Consider the following 19,789-nt stretch of genomic DNA (forward strand, 5'->3'; position numbering starts at 1 on the left):
CAAATCAACCAGTTTTAAGTATTTCGGGTTCATGCAATGTTTGACGTTATATTGCTCCTGAAAAGAATAGGCCATTGCAGGTTATCTATCTGTCTGGAAGAGAATCACCACTAGGCTAGGAGATGTGGTTTGGAGAAGAATTCTGCGTGGTCAATATGGCCAACCCAACACCACTAAGGATAGAAAAGATTTATTTTTAGCAGGATCATTGATGTTTAACATTCCATTCCTTGCTATATCCAGAGGCATGGATATTTAAAATAATAAAATCCTGCAGGTCAGAGCATCTGCTGCACTCAAATAGGAACTGGTTGATTTATAGGGGCAGCAAAATATACCTTAAAGAGAACAAAAGTTTCTACTTTAAGCTGTAAATTTCTGTTATTCTGCTATAGGAAAAGTTCTGTGTGCCAATGCTGCATGAGTACAAGTGCAAAGCTTTTGATAAACACTGTCCTCTTACCACTGCCTTCAAGCTGCCAGCAATTTTTCTAGATACTCCATCACCAAAATGTAGAATTTAGACATGCATGGACAGATAAAAAGTACACAGTACTATTTTCCCAAAAAGAATGGAGAGAACAACCATAATTTGTGACACTGTACTTTAATACACACATAATCTATCTTCAAAAATGGTCAGCATGCTAATCAAGTATCAAAGTGATTGTGCACTTGTTGAAAGACTTTGGCAAAAATGCAAATAAAATGGGACAGGGAAAGGAGAGAGAGCTGGCTTAAATTCCCTTACAGAGGCAGCCACAGAGAAGATGAAACTGTGGGGACCAGGAAGAGGAAAGTAGAGCATGCTTTAGGCACCATAAAGGAACCTAACTTTCCCTTTGAGATGAGGAGGCAATCCATTCTCTGCATTTTCCTGTCTGGAGGAGTGTCGACATCCAAACAAGTTCACATCACTATCATTCTCAGTATTTAAAAGAACTCAAGATTCAATCCCCAAACGTTTGAACACATAAATGCAAAAACTGAGTGTCTACATTGCAAAATGGCTCATGAATTTGTCCACAATGTACTCAAATCCTTCTGAATGTAATATATTTCATAAGACAAACTCAGAAATGAAAGCCTGTCCCCCAGCCTATGTCTCAAAGGCAAAAACAATAGTAAAATGTAGCTGGATAAAATTATCATCCCTGTATATTATTAGACTCCAAAATTGCATAAGACTTTGATGTTCACAAATTCAACGCAGATGGCATTGTTTTGACTTTCCTACTAGAAGGCCAATTTCAAAGAATATGATCTTTTACCCAAGTACAAAACTAAAAGCTCCCTGAGGGCAAGAACTGAAAACCAATTCATTTAAAATTCCCTTTATCACCTAGCAGAATATCTTTAACATAGTAGGAAATAAAAATATCCACAGAAAGAATGACTTGGTTGGCAAACAACCTCATTCTAACCACAGGCAGACATCTGGAGGATGTGGTAGTAAAGATTTTAAATCTCTCTTCATGAAGGAGCCCATGTTCACTTTGCTGGTGGAGAAAGAGTACGAGAAGAAAAAGTAGAACATTTTTTCTCTGATGTGGTCTTTGACATGTGTATCTATGCCTCCATTTCTTGTGGATCACCCTTGAGGGCACTTTTGAACATAAAACAGCAGCATATTTATGTAAAAGTATAATCCACTGAGAAGATGCTTAGTTTATAGTCTAGAGCAGTTCTCTATGTTCTGTTGGACAGGGATCAAACAACTAATTTAAATGTTTAATTTGTGTATGGAGGTAAGGAATGGAAGATTTCTAAGGGTTTTACTACTTTTATGTACACATTTATTTATATAATGTCTACTATCTTTTGAAAAAATGTTTCACTGTGAAAATCGGAGGATGAATTTCATGGAAAAAAATTACTAAGGGAGGAGTTTTCAAAGAGCTCCCAGTTCTTAAACTGGAGATATACATGTAAATATAAGTATAATGGAGCAGAAAGTATAAAAGATGTAGCTGCAGATATAGCTGCAGATGTAGCTCAGGAGAGGGCAAAATTAATTCTGTCAAAAAGTGAATGGAATTACATAGGACTGAGGGGTTGAGAGAAAACAAGGGGTGACTATTATTGAGCGTGGGTTCTTTTGGGGGTGAGGAAAAATGTCCTAAAACTGGGTGTGGTGATGGTTGCACAACTCTGTGAATATACCAAAACCATTAAATTGTACACTTTAAATGAGTAAATTTAATCTCAATATAAATATAGATTTATTTATATCTCAACAAAGCTGTTTTTTAAAGGTCAATGGAAAAAAAGTGAATGGAAAGGCTCAATGAAGTTGAAGAGTGTTTTAAAGAGTAAACAAGTGTTAGCCAGGTTGGGATAGGGGTGGTGGATGAGGAAGGAAGGGTGGTCGTTAAGGTAAGTAGGAAAACAGGTTCAAGGACACAATGAAATGATATGATATGACACGCTCAGGGAACTTCAAGTGGTTCAGTATTGAACTTGAGTAGAAATTTGAAAGAAACAACTATAAAGATGAGGCTGGGAGGTAGCAGGAGGGTCCAATTCATGACCATTTTCACCTGTGCCAAGGGTCTTGGCCCTCATCCTGGCGTTGGTGCTTAACGAGGGACATCACACAATCAGGCTCTGCATCCTAGTTCCTCCTGTCTCCTCGGAGACTTGCTCCATTGGTTGCTTCACCTGAGTCTCCACCAGCCTCTATAAAGCTGTTTCCATTTCCCTAGCCCTGTTTTCCTTCTACCACTCCCTCAGCCACTTTACTGGAAAAATCAGTTAATGCCTAATGCCTCACTTTCTCACCTCTTGTCCACTTCACGACTCACTACAATATCTACCTGAAACTGGTCTAGCAAAAATCAGCTGTCACCTTCTAATTCTCAAATCCAGGCAGCACTGTTCAGTCCTTTTCTGTTCAGACCTGCTCACTTTGCTCACATCTTTCTGAAACTCTTTACTCTTTTGCATTTTGTGGTATCTCTCCATTTCCAACCTACTTCTCTTATTATTTCTTCTTAATACCCTCTGCTTGCTCCTAAACTGTCAGCATTCCCCAAGGCTGGGGGGAAAAAAGTGAATGGAAAGACCTAATGGAGTTGAAGAGTGTTTTAAAGAGTGAGCAAGTGTGAGCCAGGTTGTGATAGGGGTGGTGAGGAAGGAAATGTTAATTATAATTTATACATCGATGTCAACCCAAGATGGAAACTCAAGTTCTATCCAATATTGTCCATTGCCTACCAGGCATTTCCATATAGTTGCATTCACTAAACATTACTGAATATTTACTATATACCAAAGTTTGTGCTGTGTGCTATGACTGCCACAAAGAATAAAACACATCTCCTGCCCTTTGGGTCTCTTAGGCTAGTAGAGGAGGCAAAAATACTACAGTTAGAACTACTTTGGCTTACAGGAACCCAGAGGAGCAGCAGTGAACCCAGCCTTGGGAACCAGTGATGTCTTGATAGAGAGGTAATGTACACAATAAGCTTTAAAGCCTGACAAAGAGGAAAGCACCACTTGAGGACAAAGAGAAAGGGCATTCCAAGCAAACAACAAGAGCAAATGCAAAACTGCAAGAAGCAACTTAGAGCATGCAGCAAAGAAAGCTCAGCAGCTGTGATCACTGCAACTGAGTGTGTACACAGGAATTGGAGTAAGACGAGGCTATGGAAAGGGAGGCAGAGGCAAAACCACAGAGGGTCTCCAAGGAACAGTGATATTAAAGAGCTTTGACTTTATCCAATAGTGTAGGTAACAGAATGTGTGGAGTTGATGGAAGATGAGAGTAAAGTGGTCAGATCTGCCTTTTAGACAGAGTGTTATGTGCTCGCAGAGTGGAAGACAGATTGCAGGCAGAGGGAAAGATTGGAGACAGGGACCAGGAAGAAAGTGACCAGAGATACACGCTCATTTCCACCTTCTTTGGCACAGCTGTTGATAGCCATGAAGACCACTAAAATGAGCCTATCATCTGTGCTAGGGCCCATTTTTCTGTCTCATACACACATAGCATTAAATATAAGTACAGTTCATTTTTATGTAATCGTTGAAGAATTTCTACTTGCCAGAGGCTCCAACACTGGGCATACATTTATAAGATTAATAATAGCATTATACAAACGAAGTAAAATTTCTTGCCAATGTTTATAATATTTTGCCTTTTTCCACATTTAATCCTAAATGAGTGCACAGGCATGTATTCTGCATATTGGCACTCTAATGCTACAAATCTGAATCTATTAATGTATAAACAACAGTAAAATAAGCCGCTTATACTCACTGTGAGTGTTGAGCAGTCAGAAACATTTAACTCTTGCAAGTTTTTACAGTGGCCTAAATCAAACAAGTTACATGTCATTAAACAACATATTACAAATGTTTAAACTTAGTTTTTCTATCCTACATTCAATGCAATGTATTCATTAGAAAACAAACAAAAACCTTGGAAAGTAACTTACATATTCTAAGTATATGGCTTCTTTTCCCAGAAAAACAATTTCTTTTGGCTTCAAAATTAAAATATACACATGTTTATTATTGTTTGAGAATTATAGGAAGAAGGAGAAAAGAGAAAAACACTACTTTGGGTAAAACACTATATAACTAGAACGTTTACCTTGCAAGCACTTGAAGAAAGGCAACTTGCTTTTATTGTGCATGCTTTTTTGTTCATTTTTTTTTTTTTTTTTTTTTTTTTGAGACAGAGTCTCACTCTGTTGCCCAGGATAGAGTGAGTGCCGTGGCGTCAGCCTAGCTCACAACAACCTCAAACTCCTGAGCTCAAGAGATCCTCCTGTCTCAGCCTCCCGAGTAGCTGGGACTACAGGCATGCACCACCATGCCCAGCTAATTTTTTCTATATGTATTTTTAGCTGTCTATATAATTTCTTTCTATTTTTTTTAGTAGAGATGGGGTCTCGCTCTTGCTCAGGCCGGTCTCAAACTCCTGAGCTCAAACGATCCGCCCACCTCGGCCTCCCAGAGTGCTAGGATTACAGGTGGGAGCCACCGCGCCCGGCCCTTTTTTGTTCATGTTTTAACATTTCATTATGAAAATCTTCAAACATACACAAAAGTGGAAAGAATTGTACAATGAATACCTATATACCACCACCTAGATTCTAATTTATATTTTACTGTATTTGCTTTATCATATATTGACCCATCCACCCATCTCTCTATCCATCCCTCAATCTATCTTTTTTATGCATTTCAAATTGCGGACACCAGCGCATTTGCCCCCAAACACTTCAACATGCATGTCTTAAATGAGTCAGCATGCATAATAATAAACAAATATTTGTTATGATTTTTAAGGTTAGATTTACAATGAATTGCAAATGGAGAAGTGGCGGACTGGAGAGACTAAGTGCCTGATTAGTTCCGGGACCAGAGGCCACTGCACAGCTTATGCTCTCTCAGGGAAGAAGAGACATGTATACAAACAGCTGGATGGCAAAGTGTTACACAATCAGTGCCCTGTATCTGGACGGAGAGTAAAAACTCCAAATGTGAGACAGAAGAGAAACAGCTGGGGAGGACACACAAACCAATGAATGGGAGGAATGCCTGAGGCAAAGAAGGGGAAGGCATTCTAGGTGCAGGAGCCCCACCAACTCAGAAAACTCCAGGCAAGGGAGTGATCCTGGCACTCAAACTGCCACATGATGAGAAAACACATCTGCTGCTCATAACCACATAGCCCCACAATAGTAGCAACAGAAATGTTAGTAGTTATAAATCCATTTTAAACATTTCTTCCTTTGCCAAGAGTGGACTGTGTTTAAGTGATAAATGCAAACCGGAAATACTTTCAGAATTTTTAAAAAATGAAAAAAATTCTTAAAAAGGTGCAGGTCTTAGAAGTCATCAGTAATATTATGGAAAAAATAGAATCCCCAAACAATATAAGTTTATGAGATAAATGTTATTATGGAATAGAATAGTTATTTAAGAGCAATTCATCCTTTCAACAAATATTTATCAAGGAAATAACAGTAGTGAACAAAATAGACAAAAATCCCTGCCTTTTTGGAGTTCACTTTCTGGTTGGGGGGAGGCACTGACAGTAAACAAAAGAATTAAAATACCGTATCTACTTTGACAGACGGTGATAAGTGATATGAAGAAAAATAAAACAACAAAGGGGACTGGGAGTGGCCAGTGAGTGAAGGGGGCTGCAATTTAAAATCAGACCAACAGAGAAGGCTTCACTGAGATAACATTTGAGCTAGCACACACAGGAGATAACAAAGACGGTGCCATTTACTCTGAGCATCTCTGAAGCCCACACTCTGCATGGTTGGTGATAGAGAGACAGTAAAGGAAAGAAAAAAAATAAGCTTCAGAAGACAGCCATTCAAGTCCTACTCTTGTTTGTGCCTCTCAAGGCTGTGTGGAGGATTCCTTTAATTTCTTAAATCCAGTGTGATGAAGAACTACAACAGGTTTCAGTTTTTATCATGCTGAGTCCTAACATTTATGAAGTGCTTCCGCTGGATTGGGCACTGTGAAGTGTTTCACATCCAGGAGCCTATTTCATCCTCCCAATAACACTGGGAGGTATCCTTGGTCCCACTTTACAGATGCTGGAGATAAGGTTAATTAGCCTGGGTTCATACAGTTAAGCAAGGAGGAGAGCTTGATTCAAACTCAGGGCACAAACATTTGGCTTTTAAACCAGGCCAGTAAAAGGGTGAAAATCCTTCTATGCCACTGTTCTGTGAGCACCTTTAATAACTGGAAGGCCTTTGCCTTAAAAAAGATTCCTATATTGGCCGGGCACAGTGGCTCATGCCTGTAATCCTAGCACTCTGGGAGGCCGAGGCAGGAGGATTGCTTGAGCTCAGGAGTTCGAGACCAGCCTGAACAAGAGTGAGACCCCCCCCCATCTCTACTAAAAATAGAAAAAAATTAGCCGGACATGGTGGCATTTGCCTGTAGTCCCTGCTACTTGGGAAGCTGAGGCAGGAAGACTGCTTGAGCCCAGGAGTTTGAGGTTGCCATGAGCTAGGCTGCCGGGTGACAGAGCAAGACTCTGTCTCAAAAAAGAAAAAAAGAAAAGGCTCCTATGTCAATAACACAGCCCTTTAACTTTTCATAGTTTTTTTTCTCTTCCAACCTAGGGACTCCACGTACCCCAGCTGGGTTTCATTGCTCCTGAACTGAATTAGTTAAGATTTCCCAAACTTGGATTTCAAAGGAATACGTTCATTGTTCCATCTGTCACACCAAGTAACTGGGGCCAGCTGGATGTCAGGATGCGTGTGGTTACCATTGTAATCTTGCTCTGCTTTTGCAAAGCTGCTGAGCTGCGCAAAGCAAGCCCAGGCGGTACAAGAAGCCGGGTGAATCATGGCCGGGCGGGTGGGGGCCGGAGAGCCTCCAACCCAGTCAAACGCTACGCACCGGGCCTCCCCTGTGACGTGTACATGTACCTCCACGAGAAATACTTAGATTGTCAAGAAAGAAAATTAGTTTATGTCCTGCCTGACTGGCCTCAGGATTTGCTGCACATGCTATTAGCAAGAAACAAGATCCGCATATTGAAGAACAACATGTTTTCCAAGTTTAAAAAGCTGAAAAGCCTGGATCTGCAACAGAATGAGATCTCCAAAATTGAGAGTGAGGCGTTCTTTGGTTTAAACAGACTTACCACCCTCTTACTGCAGCACAACCAGATCAAAGTCTTGACGGAGGAGGTGTTCATTTATACACCTCTCCTGAGCTACCTGCGTCTTTATGACAACCCCTGGCACTGTACTTGTGAGATAGAAACGCTTATTTCAATGTTGCAGATTCCAAGGAACCGAAATTTGGGAAACTACGCCAAGTGCGAAAGCCCTCAAGAACTTAAAAATAAAAAACTGCGGCAGATAAAATCTGAACAGTTATGTAATGAAGAAGAAAAAGAACAATTGGACCCGAAACCCCAAGTGTCAGGGCAACCCCTAGTCATCAAACCTGAGGTGGACTCGACTCTTTGCCACAATTACGTGTTTCCTATACAAACGCTGGACTGCAAAAGGAAAGGTTTGTACTTTTTTTTTTCATTTTCATGGATAATTAAAAATGCTCTTTGAACCTTACAATTCTTCCTACACCCACCATGCCTTGAGATTCCTAGTGTCACTCCCACCAGAAATCTTTCCCCAGTGACATGGAATTCACTCCAAGCTTTTCTGGAGTCCAGATTCAAGGTGGCTGGTGATTAGGGGACAGCACAGGAGGGAAGCGGGTGTCCTCAGCCGTGGCAGCCACTTAGGTTCTACTTATTTGCTCATCGCAAGCTGTGACTGTAGGAATTCCTTTCATCTGAAATCCAATTTAATTTATGTAGGTACACCAGTGGGTAAGAAAACAAGTGCAAATGCCATCTATCTAAGCTGACTTACACCAATTAAAGTCAAAACACTTTAATGTTTTGCATCTGCAAGTGTGCATCTGTAGGGAGATGATAACCTCAAGGAAAAAACATCTGCAGAACAGGACAGGCAAGAGCACTCTGAGACGTGGTGCAGTGATAGTGCTTCTGCATTTATCATTTAATCCCAAGGTTTTTAATAAACACTTGGTAACATCCCGTATCTTAATTATTTCTAAATCACCCAGAATGAAACAAAAAAATTAAAAAGCTAAATTTACAATATTTAATCCAAGAACTATGAAACTAAGAAAATCTTTCTAGAATATTATCTGCTTCCTGCAAATCATTACCGGGTTTTACATCCCACACAATCTTGTGCTTGTACGGTGCAGGATTTGCACGTACAAGATAAAGAGGTGAACTAAGAAAACAGATGGGAGATTTTAGTAATGCTCTTGACATGTTAGTGAAGACTGATGTTTTCAAAGTATGGTCTGGAACTGCTAATCTACCCCACAATAGTAAACCATATGACAATGTCTATATGTTTCATTTCTGGCGTGGTTTAACAATTTATTTGTAATATTAAAGCCAGATGTCATTGAATTAGGGTCATACAGAGTGTGGTATCATTTTTCCACCAATTTTGGGAGGTTTTGCTTTGTTTTGTTTCTGTGAGGGCAAGAGAAAGGAAAAGTTCAGAGAGGAGGCCCTGGCTCCTCTCAAGAGAATGGTAGACAATTTGTTAACCTTGAAGAATCAGTCAACCTGAGCCAGGAATAAATTTGTTCACTTATCAGCAAAGTTGTGCTCAAGTCTTGCCTCCCTCCCTCCCTCTCTCTCTCTCTCTCTGACTCTAAAGGGGGCACCTGGTTTCCTACCACAGACATGTGGCACAGAGAGGTTTGCTTACTAAGACACCCTGTGAGCTGTATATAATTGGATGCCATAGTGGAGCAGTTATTAATACATACAGCATCATAACCTGGAACGTGCCGTTCTGGGCTCCTTTGAATTTGAAAGGAAGTGCTCATTAATTGAGAACCTACTATGTTCCAGGTACCCCACATACATGCTGTCCATGACTTCCAGGATTGTAGTAATATCCCCATTTACAGATAAGGAAAATGAGGCTCAGGGAGGTTCAGTCACTTGGCTAAGGTCTCACAGGTAAACAGCAAGATAAGATTTGAAACTTGGTCTACTTGAGCCAGAGCCTATCAGCTCTCTACTTCACCCCGCTGTCTTCCAGAATTAATCTGGTCATGCTCAAACAAGCGGCTGCCTCAACAATGCACGCATTAGAGAATTCCAGAAGAGTCAGTAAATGTAGTTTCTCTCTAGCCAGATTGGAGGGAATTTCCCTGATATTGTTATGGTGAATACTTAGTGCTTCATGTTGAAGAGCATGTTTTACTAAAATTTCCTTTGTGATACTAGATTAAAAACTGGAATTATACATTTTTAAAACTAAAACAAAGCTCCTATCCTAAATGTGGGTTAGAATACTTGATGTTTCTGAGGTTCTACCCTCAAGTTAAAGTGAATTTGCACTTGCTGTATGAGGTGTCAAAGATAAAAGTAGGTAGGATTAGGTTCATTATCTGAGAAAAATACCATCTACACAAAATTTAAAACTTCTACAGTTAGACTATACTGTGCTATAAGAAGAGATAACATGTTTAGAAATATCTTTTTTTTTTTTACTGCTTTTATACTCATGGGCAATTCCCTCCTCTAATGAGCCTATTTCTGCTTTTGTCTTTTTTCCTTTGTTTTCCATAATATTTTTCTTTTTCTCTTGGCAAACATCAGCTTATGAAACTATGAATGTATTTTTATTGCTTGCTTTCCTCAACTTACTGTTTTCTACACACAACCTTTCAGAAATGCCCCATGAATTTAACATACCCTGCTTTAAAAATACATTATTTACTGGAACACAATATAAGTAAAGTTTCATGATACACACAGTATATACAGCACTGGGTCATATATTAAAGGACAACTTAAATTGCTCCAAGTGTTAATGACTATGTGTTAATAATTCAGAGGCTATACTTTTAGGTTATAAGAAGGGCAGCTTTGTCTTTTAATCTCATCAATATAAATCCCTTTCACTATGGTTTATATAAATCTATTGATTCATTTGATCATTTAGTTTTCATTTTTTGTTATATTTTTGATTCCCATAAGTTTAAAGGCAAAGGTCTTGTGTTCCTTTGGTACTGCCTGGCATAGGGCCATGCACTTTAGATTGATGATGATAATTGAGCTGCCTTTGTTTTTTCAAAGAAGTAATTTAAGCAACCTTTAAAAATACATAGAAGTTAAAAATCATGGCTAGAATTCAAGTATGACAATCTGAATTTAATCCACCCTAATTTTCCTTATTCCATTCTATAAATGGGTAACAAATGTCAAATACTAAGAATAAATTTTCAGCAATGTTCATCTCTAACTCCCTGCCAGAATATAGTAATACAGTACTTTTGAATATCGTGCTCTACATAGAATCTAAATAAGCCTAAATCATGCCATGAAGAGTGGAACTAACATTGATACTAATGAATAAGCTAACATCTAAATGCTCTATGGCCCTGAAACTTAACAGTTTACATGCATTATGTCATTTACTCCTCATAAACCTAAAAGGGTATGCTCATTTTAGAAATGATGAATTTGAGGTATAGAGAAGTAAAATCGCCCTTCAGAGGTCACACATCTAGTAATTCAGTAATTGCCACGGACCATCAGGCAATGCCATCTCTTACTTCAAGATTCTGGACACAACTATTAACAAAGAATTTATAAATGCCTCTGTGTGCTTCCTCCTAGTATTGAATCCTCTTCTTAGGCTCTGTACAAGTATACCCCGTATGTGATCACACAAAGAGAACTTGTATACTGATTTCCCTAATTTGGGAGTTCAGGGTTCCCAGCTGACTTGGAATGAGTCAGACAGCATGCATAGGGTACTTAATGTGTGCCAGTTCCATGACACAGATGTCAAAGATCACTACGTATTTTTGCCTTAAACATCTGACAGCAAGAAAAAGGAATAATAGCTTTATTCACTGAGAAACAGGCATTTTGCCAACAAAACTTAGTCTTTCAAAGGGAATAAGTGTGGAACTAGTTGAAAGGCATGTTTATGCCATATTGAGGTAAATGGATTTGCCAAGAATACATGAAAGTAGGAGTTTTTAAACTGCTTTTAGATTCACGTTTACCAGAATAATTTGCCATTTTAAAAGAGTCATTTTACTTCTAACAGCAGGCTGGGGAGAATTATGCAGGTAAATTGTCCTCAGCTGCCTCTGAAGTTAAGGGCACAATTTTGCCCCTGGCTTGAACAATAGTTAAGGATTTTTTATTTGCAATAAACAAAGCCATTTATGTCTCTTTTCTTTCTACTACCAAGCCTTCAAAGTAGTTCTGATGTTGCTGAAAACCAAGATAGCCTACTAAATGGGGAAATTACATGGAGAAAATTTCCTAATTTCCTCCTCAAAATCAGCAAGGTTTGGTTGAGGGAGAATCAAGTAAATATAGTATTTGTTGAGGCATTTACCAAGAATGTCAGGTAATGGTAAATATGAAGTCCGTATACCATGTACTGCCTGGTCTAGAAATAGAACTATTTTTACTAATGTGGCTTTTCTAAGCCACACTAGTAAAAGGTTTGATTTCCATTTCCTGGTAGTACTTGTGGATCCTATTTTTACCCAGGGCTGCTGCTGACAACCCCAAAGTTGATTCTGCAACTCGTATCCCTTTTCCAGCATCTGCAGGTCTGCCACATTGCTTAAGCCAGGTTTCAGGGTGTTCTCATAAACATTTTCTTCTACCCATTTATTTGTGGTTAAACCCACATTAGCTTGTCCTACAGTGGTTGCTCTGTCATCTACCCTCATGTCCAGCCCAGCAGATGTGGGTTCACTAAGCAAGTCCTGATAAACGGGCTTCATTCTACAACCTAGTAGGCGCTGACTCCAGTGACAAGGATGACCTACGGGCCTCCATGGCTTTAGAGGGCCTTACTGAGGATGCCGGCTCTTATTCAGGGTGAGAGGGAAGCCTTTGGGGGGTGCACCGTGCTCTGACGGGATTTAGCATATGCTCAGTCCTGTTCATGCCAATTTTCTTTGGCTTTAGATATCCCTTTCCCCTTTGTCTTTAAAAGTTGATTCTTCAACTTCACAGGTCTAACAGTGATAGAGAAAATGGGGGGAAAAAAGATCATGAGGAGCATGATAACCTTAATATTATTAATTTTTCCAGAGTTGAAAAAAGTTCCAAACAATATCCCTCCAGATATTGTTAAACTTGATCTGTCATACAATAAAATCAACCAACTTCGACCCAAGGAATTTGAAGATGTTCATGAGCTAAAGAAATTAAACCTCAGCAGCAATGGCATTGAATTCATAGATCCTGGTAAGTTCCACTGAATAGCCCCTTAAATGAGTGACGGGTGTTCTGTGATATTTTCCTATGGCAACATTTATAGTACATATAATTTAGTTTAAAAAAACTAAATATTAAAAAGTACAAACTTTAATTAAGCATGACAATTAAATTTAAATTAGAACTTGTTTGGCACTCAGAGAAATAGTTGTCAAAATGTTGCTGTGTGAAGCACATAATACTATATGTTATTTGGTAAAATTTATTCAGTTAGCCCAGAGGTAGTGTTCTATAGAACAGATTTAAAAAATAAGACTCTGTGGCAAGTTGTCAATAATATTCTAAACATGTAGTGATTTTTTTTAAAGGGAAATTCAGATTTGCAATTTTCTTTGGTAATCATTAAGCCCAGACTTGTTTAGAGTAAACTTGAAACAAAATGCTAAGCACCAAGCTCAAAATTAACATAAAATGTGGGAACAAGAAGGTAGAATGGAAACCTCCAATGATCATCCCTCTGTGCAGGAACACGAAATTCAAAACTATTCAAGCAAGGAAAAACGTTCAGAAGAACCAAAAATCAGGTGAGCAATCACACTACCTGGTTTTAATATTACATCAAGGAGAGAGGCACAGCAGAGGGCACAAAAGACAGCCTTGCATTGCCTACGCCACCCCTCCCCCATCCCTCCTGGCAGTGCCGCGCCAGCGCCACTGAGTGGAGAGTCTGTGAGCACAGGAGAGGGAAAGTGAAGTGATTATGAGGCTATGTGTTGGAACTCAGGGCCACCTGTCGGAGGGGAACACAGCACAGGGTAGAACTCTGCTGTCCCCACGGAGGGAGCATTTACACCAGCCAGGCCAGAGGCGAATCATCCATCCTGAAACCTGAGTGCTAGCGAGCCCCACCACTGGCTGACAAAAAGCAGCCTGGGGCCTGAACTAAATTTGTAAGGCAGTTGGGCCACAAGGGCTGCAGTCCCTGGGCAATTCCTGTGGCTGCGCTTGCTCAGAGCCAGTGGACTTGGGGTGCACATGACCCAGTGAGACCCCAGTGGTGGCAGCTAAGCCAATGCCTATGTTACCCCTCCCACAACTCCACATAGTACAGCTCAGGGAGAGTCTCCTCCAACTTGGGAAAAGGAAAGGCAAGAGTTCAGAGAACTTGTAACTTGGGTACCAGCTCAGCCACAGGAAAATAAAGTACCAAGCAGACTCCTGAAGCCCCTGAGTCCAGGCCTTAGTTCCTAGAAGGCATTTCTAGACCTACCCTGGACCAGAAGGAAAACTGCTGTCCTGAAGGGAAGGACCCAGTCCAGGCAGGATTCACCACCTGCTGACTAAAAAGCCCTTGGGCTTTGAATAAACATCAGAGGTAGCCAGGCCGCAGTCACCTGGGCTTCAGCTGACACTGGGCTGGCTTCAGGTGTGACCTGGCACAGGTGGCCACAAGGCAATGTCCATGTCACTCCTCCCCCAACTCCAGCAACCCATCACAGACAGTGAGGGAAGAGAGTGAGGGACTTAGGCTGGTAATCCAGAAATTCTCTTGTATCTTACCCAAGTCCACCAAGGCAGTACCACCAGGAGTCTGCAAGAGTTGCAGCATTACTGGGCTTAGGGCACCCCCAGTGCTGATATGGCTTCAGTGACCAAAGACTTAGATCACAGCACTCAATTCCCTTTGAATATGTAGAAAGCCTTCTGAAGAAGGATGGGTTCAAACAAACACAAACTGCAAAGATTAGAATAAATACCTAACTCTTCCATGCCCAGACACTGATACATTCACAAGCATCGAGAACATCTAGGAAAACATGACCTCATCAAACAAACTAAATAAGGCACCAGTGACCAATCCCACAGTGATGGAGATAGGTGACCTTTCAGACAGAGAACTCAAAATAGCTGTTTTGTAAAAGCTCATTGAACTTCAAGACAACACAGAGGGAATTCAAAAGCCTATCAGAGAAATTTAACAAAGAGATTGAAATAATTTTTAAAAATCAAGCAGAAATTCTGAAGCTGAAAAATTCAATTGATAAACTGAGAAATGCATCAGAGTCAACAGTAGAACTGATCAAGCAGAAGAAAGAATCAGTGAGCTTGAAGATGGGCAGTATTAAAATACACAGTCAGAAGAGAAAAAAGAATGAAGCACGCCTACAAGAGCTAGATAAAAGCCTCAAAAGGGCAAATCTATAAGAATTATTGGCTTTATTGGGGGTAGAAAGATTTTTCAAAGATATAATAGCACAGAACTTTCCAAACCTAGAGAAAGTTATCAATATTCAGGTATGAAAAGTTCATAGAACACCAAGTAGATTAAACCCAAACAAGTCTACCTCAATGCATTTAATAATCAAGCTCCCAAAGGTCACAGATAAAGAAAAGGTCCTAAGGGAAGCAAGAAAAACAGTAACATATAAAGAGGCTCCAATACATCTGGTAGCAGACTTCTCAGTGGAAATCTTGCAAGCCAGGAGAGAGTGACACGACATAGTCAAAGTGCTGAAGGAAGATCAAATGTGCTCAAACCAGAGCCAGACATATTATATCTAATCCTAGATTAAGATCAATTCTCTTTTCCATACTTCAAATCTCTTCTAAATTTGCTAAGCAAAGTCTCTGGCAAAAAAATGAGCTTATAAGTTAAGTAAATACATGGGATTTGGAAAGAACTGAGAATTACTGGAATATTGATCGGATTTGTAACATACACAATATATATGCCTTCAGAATGATACTTCTTCAATTTTAAAAGTCTGAATTATAAAAATAATTTTTAATACTATGAATAATGCAATGAAATATTATGAACATTAGAATTTTAACATAATAAAGTGAGAATTGAGAATGAACATTCTGGAGCCACAAAGGCATATTTTAGTATTAACATCTTTTAAAAATATTACAAAATCATAACTTTTATAATTTCTCAAGGGGACAACAGTAAGCTACATTGCATCTTAGCCTGTTACAGATAGTGCAAGCTCTGATATCGATTACTCAATTGTGAGGTCAAAGGCAATTTTCATTTCACAGCAAACAAGAATACTTACAGACATCCTTCTCCCAAATGAAGTGATCATTATATTAGTAGTGTGCAGGTCAGTCACTGGTAGCCAGTCTCCACAAAGCCAGGCCACAGGGTGAAGAATCGGGGGGTGGAGACCTTCTTTTGTCTCATAAGACCCAAAGAATCACAGAAAGGCATACCATGCCAAAGGTTCCTGGGCAAGTGTCTAATTCTTTCCGATGTTGTCATCCAAAACCAAAACTGTAGCTTACCAACTGTCAAAAGTCTCAATGCAAACAAATTTTAGAACTGTCTCTAGAAGAGACTAAAATATTACTTATTATATGGCCTAAGTTAAATGTATTAAAATAGTAAATAATAGTGCAACAATGTTTTAATTAAAATAGAACTACAGTATGTAAAGAAAACTAGAGAAAAATGAGAAGACAATGCAGAGAGATAACAGTGCAAAATAGATTTGCCTTCTAGTGATATTTTTCACATATTTCTCATAAGTGATATTTTTCATCAGTTATGGAATTCCCATAATTGCAGAATTCCTTTTCCATCCTTAGGATTCCCTGAAGGCCTTTCAATATTGTTCACCCACTGTATTTTCCTTGTTGACACACAGCATGATTTGTACTATCAGTGGTGGTACTCTTTTGTTTTTTACTTTTGTTCAATTCAGTCCCAGGAAAGTATTTTCTACATTAACAAGTATGTATTGAGCACCTACCAAATGCCAAGCACTTTTTCTTGGTATGTCTTCTGGAACAAAAAAGTATCTCAGCACTTAAATAAGGCAAAATGACCTAAAGAAGTTTTAAAATGAAAGACCTTCTATGTTCTTTGAAATGAAACACTGCCAAAGTAGACTCACTTTAATGATTTTTACTGGTAAATATATAAATGCAGTGAGAGTTGCCAGACTTTAAAAGGCATGAATAACCGTCTCATAAAATGTCAGACATTATTGTAGAAAAGAGAAAGAAGACAACCTTCTAGGGGTTTTACTTTAAGAAACAGATGAAAACTAGCTTGCCCAAGTGCCTGAATACATACGGTTTAAGTAACAACTATGGCACTTGCAGAATAAAATCTAGGAATGTTTACATATGCTTTCAATCTGAGGGCTGACTTGTTTGAAGAAAAGTAAATTTGTGAGATCACTGACTCACAGAATTTTAGCAAACAGAAAATAAATCCAATGTCTTCAAAACTATCATCATAAGCGCTGACCTTTCTTCCCCCACTCCCTCGCCCAAGCCACTGCTTTGCACCAAAATAGAAAATATTCTTTTAGGGGGGAATTATGGGTTTTTTCTGAGAACAGATAATATGAAAATAATAAATGGTATTTGTATGACAGCATATTTTCCAAATTCAAAATAAGGACACCATGTTCTAACAAGGGTATTTTAAAACAGTAATGAGATAATGTTTGAAAGAGAAACAAAATATTTGAAATTATATATTTCTAGGGTATTTGGTTGGTCCACATTGCTGAAATAGGGATAATCTAGGTATAGATTTCTTTGCTCTTGGAGGGGGGGGAAAAAGCATTTTGTTGTTTTATTTTGTGTTATGTGTTGGTATTGGTTTTAATTATCTACGCTCCAGCAAAATTAAATGCTTATGGATTCAAAGCTGATAGCTACCATAGCTTGCCAAAATACAACCAGATGTTTTCAAAATGTTGGAAAAACATCGTTTTTGGACTTTACAGAAATAGAAACCCTTCCCCCAAAATTGGGAGAAATTTGTTTTCTAGGCATTTTCAAGGTTTACTGATATCCTAGGGAGCTGTCAAATCACTACCAGGCACATTTTTCATTTTTTTCTGCACTTATATCTTATATTTGAAATACTTTCCTAATTAATGCCTCTTTTCTGTGGCATTTTTACAGTAAATATAAAAAAAAAATACACATGCATCCAAAGTACATTTTTTAAAAACTTAAAACTAATTTTTCAAATAAAATATTGTATTCTAGTCAACCTAATCAAGGAAAAAGGTTTCAGCTAAAAATGTATTTCAGAATTTTGCATTTGGACACATATACAGTAGGAAAATATAACTAAAAATAAAATCTTCTTTCAACCCAGAAATCCTCTCTACAAAGGTAGTAGAGAAAAAAAACATTCATTGTTGAATAAGCATTAAACCAGAATGTGACGGGTTTCACAGGCAATTCACTAAGAGACTGAAAAGACAGAAAGGAATCTCACCCCTTTATATAGCTAAGCAGATACTACCCACCATATACATGTTTTCAGGATAAATAATAACTAGTCCTCAAGTAACAGGACTTGATAGCAGCTCTGTTGTACATAGTTCATCCTAACTTTACCTGGTAAATTGGGCTGGCCATCTGTTAGCTTATTGGCTTTATCCAGAGAAATACAAACTTTTATCTTTATGACAGAAGGTAGTTTTGCAACTGGAAGCAAGGCCTCACCAAACTTAGGCTCCTACCCTCCCACAGAAGCTGGGAAATGGAGCGCTGTCTTCCTTGATGTTTACATTTTGAAAAGATGGCTCCCAGGTCCTTGAGAAAAACACTCCTGGTCATAAAGGTGACAAAAGGCCTAACTAGTAAAGATGTTTCAAAGAGAGGAGAATGTACTTGTAGTTACAATTTTCTAAAGTAAGTGTTCTGAGAAGAACTAGGAAAGAGAAATCCTTTATTTCTAACAAGGATAATTAAGGCTGATTTTTAATTTGTATTTGTCCCAATGATATACCATACAGTTGCATTAACTCAATTATTCACTGGTTTAATAAACATTCTCTGTTTCCAGCTGCTTTTTCAGGGCTCACACATTTAGAAGAGTTAGATCTATCAAACAACAGTTTGCAAAACTTTGACTACGGAGTATTAGAAGACTTGTATTTTTTGAAACTCTTGTGGCTCAGAGATAATCCTTGGAGATGTGACTACAACATCCACTACCTCTACTACTGGTTAAAGCATCACTACAATGTCCATTATAATGGCCTAGAATGCAAAATGCCTGAAGAATACAAAGGGTGGTTTGTGGGAAAGTATGTTCGAAGTTACTATGAAGAATGCCCCAAAGACAAGTTACCAGCATACCCTGAGACATTTGACCAGGATACAGAAGATGACGAATGGGAAAAAGTACATAAGGATCATACAGCAAAGAAGCAAAGTGTAAGAATTACTATAGTGGGATAACATAGAAATTGTCCTGGTTGTAACTAGTTTATATTTGCTATACTGGTATCAGAAAACCATATGTTTACATTTTGATTAACTGTGTTGCCTATTTATGCAGGGTTATCCAGCTAAAGGAAGCTTTCTTTAATTATTAGTGTAATTATTATTGTGACAATTATATAATCAAGGTAATACTTTCATCCTGCTTTTACAGAGCAGTCTCTACTAATACACAATTCCACACTGGTAACCTGCAGGAGGTGGGTCCTAATGATGGCATTAGAATTTCATGATGTCCTGTATAAATGTTTTTTACTGCTTTTTGGCAATAAAAAAAAAACTTGATTCATTTTTACATGTCTTTCGACAGCTGTTTGTACATATCTAAAAAATATCGAAAGTCTTAGTCATAACAAAATGTCATTCCTTCCCTTCAACATCCCCCCTTGCTTTTTTTCAGTAAGTCAGCTTATGCATTAAATAAATTTCCATTTCTGATTCCTATAAATTCCAAAATAAGGTCCTACTAAATCCAAATTCTCAACCACTCTTCACTGATCCCTGCAAAAAACTGTCAAGCTACACCTGAAGGAGAATTGTCACAAGCAATAGAGAATATGAGAATTATACTGGAAGCTGGTTAGAAGATAGCACCCTGAGAAATAGTTATAGATGGTGTGAATCATGAGCTCTGAAGATGTATAAACACTGGTGAGTGTGAAAACAGCATTGTGGGTTTTTTTATTTTTTAAGCAGGGTTCAGACTGGGAAGCCCTTCCTGCTACGGTAATATGTCAAGGAGCATAAAACAAAGGATTAAGTTAGAAT

General features: G+C 38.6%; 2 protein-coding genes across 2 annotated transcripts in view; one reads left to right on the top strand and one right to left on the bottom strand.

Moving 5' to 3' along the window:
* FBXL13 (F-box and leucine rich repeat protein 13) overlaps positions 1–19,789 on the bottom strand; it is a 182,408-nt gene that overhangs the window by 88,121 nt on the left and 74,498 nt on the right. The window contains exon 10 of the mRNA XM_069461649.1: positions 4,262–4,314. Coding sequence (XP_069317750.1) covers positions 4,262–4,314 — 53 coding nt within the window. The remainder of the gene's footprint in view (positions 1–4,261; positions 4,315–19,789) is intronic.
* LRRC17 (leucine rich repeat containing 17) lies at positions 7,177–18,992 on the top strand. The gene is made up of 3 exons (XM_069461813.1): positions 7,177–8,013; positions 12,632–12,787; positions 18,582–18,992. The coding sequence occupies exons 1-3, from the start codon at positions 7,242–7,244 to the stop codon at positions 18,977–18,979; spliced, it is 1,326 nt and encodes a 441-aa protein (XP_069317914.1). The 5' UTR covers positions 7,177–7,241; the 3' UTR covers positions 18,980–18,992.

The sequence above is a fragment of the Eulemur rufifrons genome, chromosome 29, assembly GCF_041146395.1.
Source record: "Eulemur rufifrons isolate Redbay chromosome 29, OSU_ERuf_1, whole genome shotgun sequence".
Lineage (NCBI taxonomy): Eukaryota > Metazoa > Chordata > Mammalia > Primates > Lemuridae > Eulemur > Eulemur rufifrons.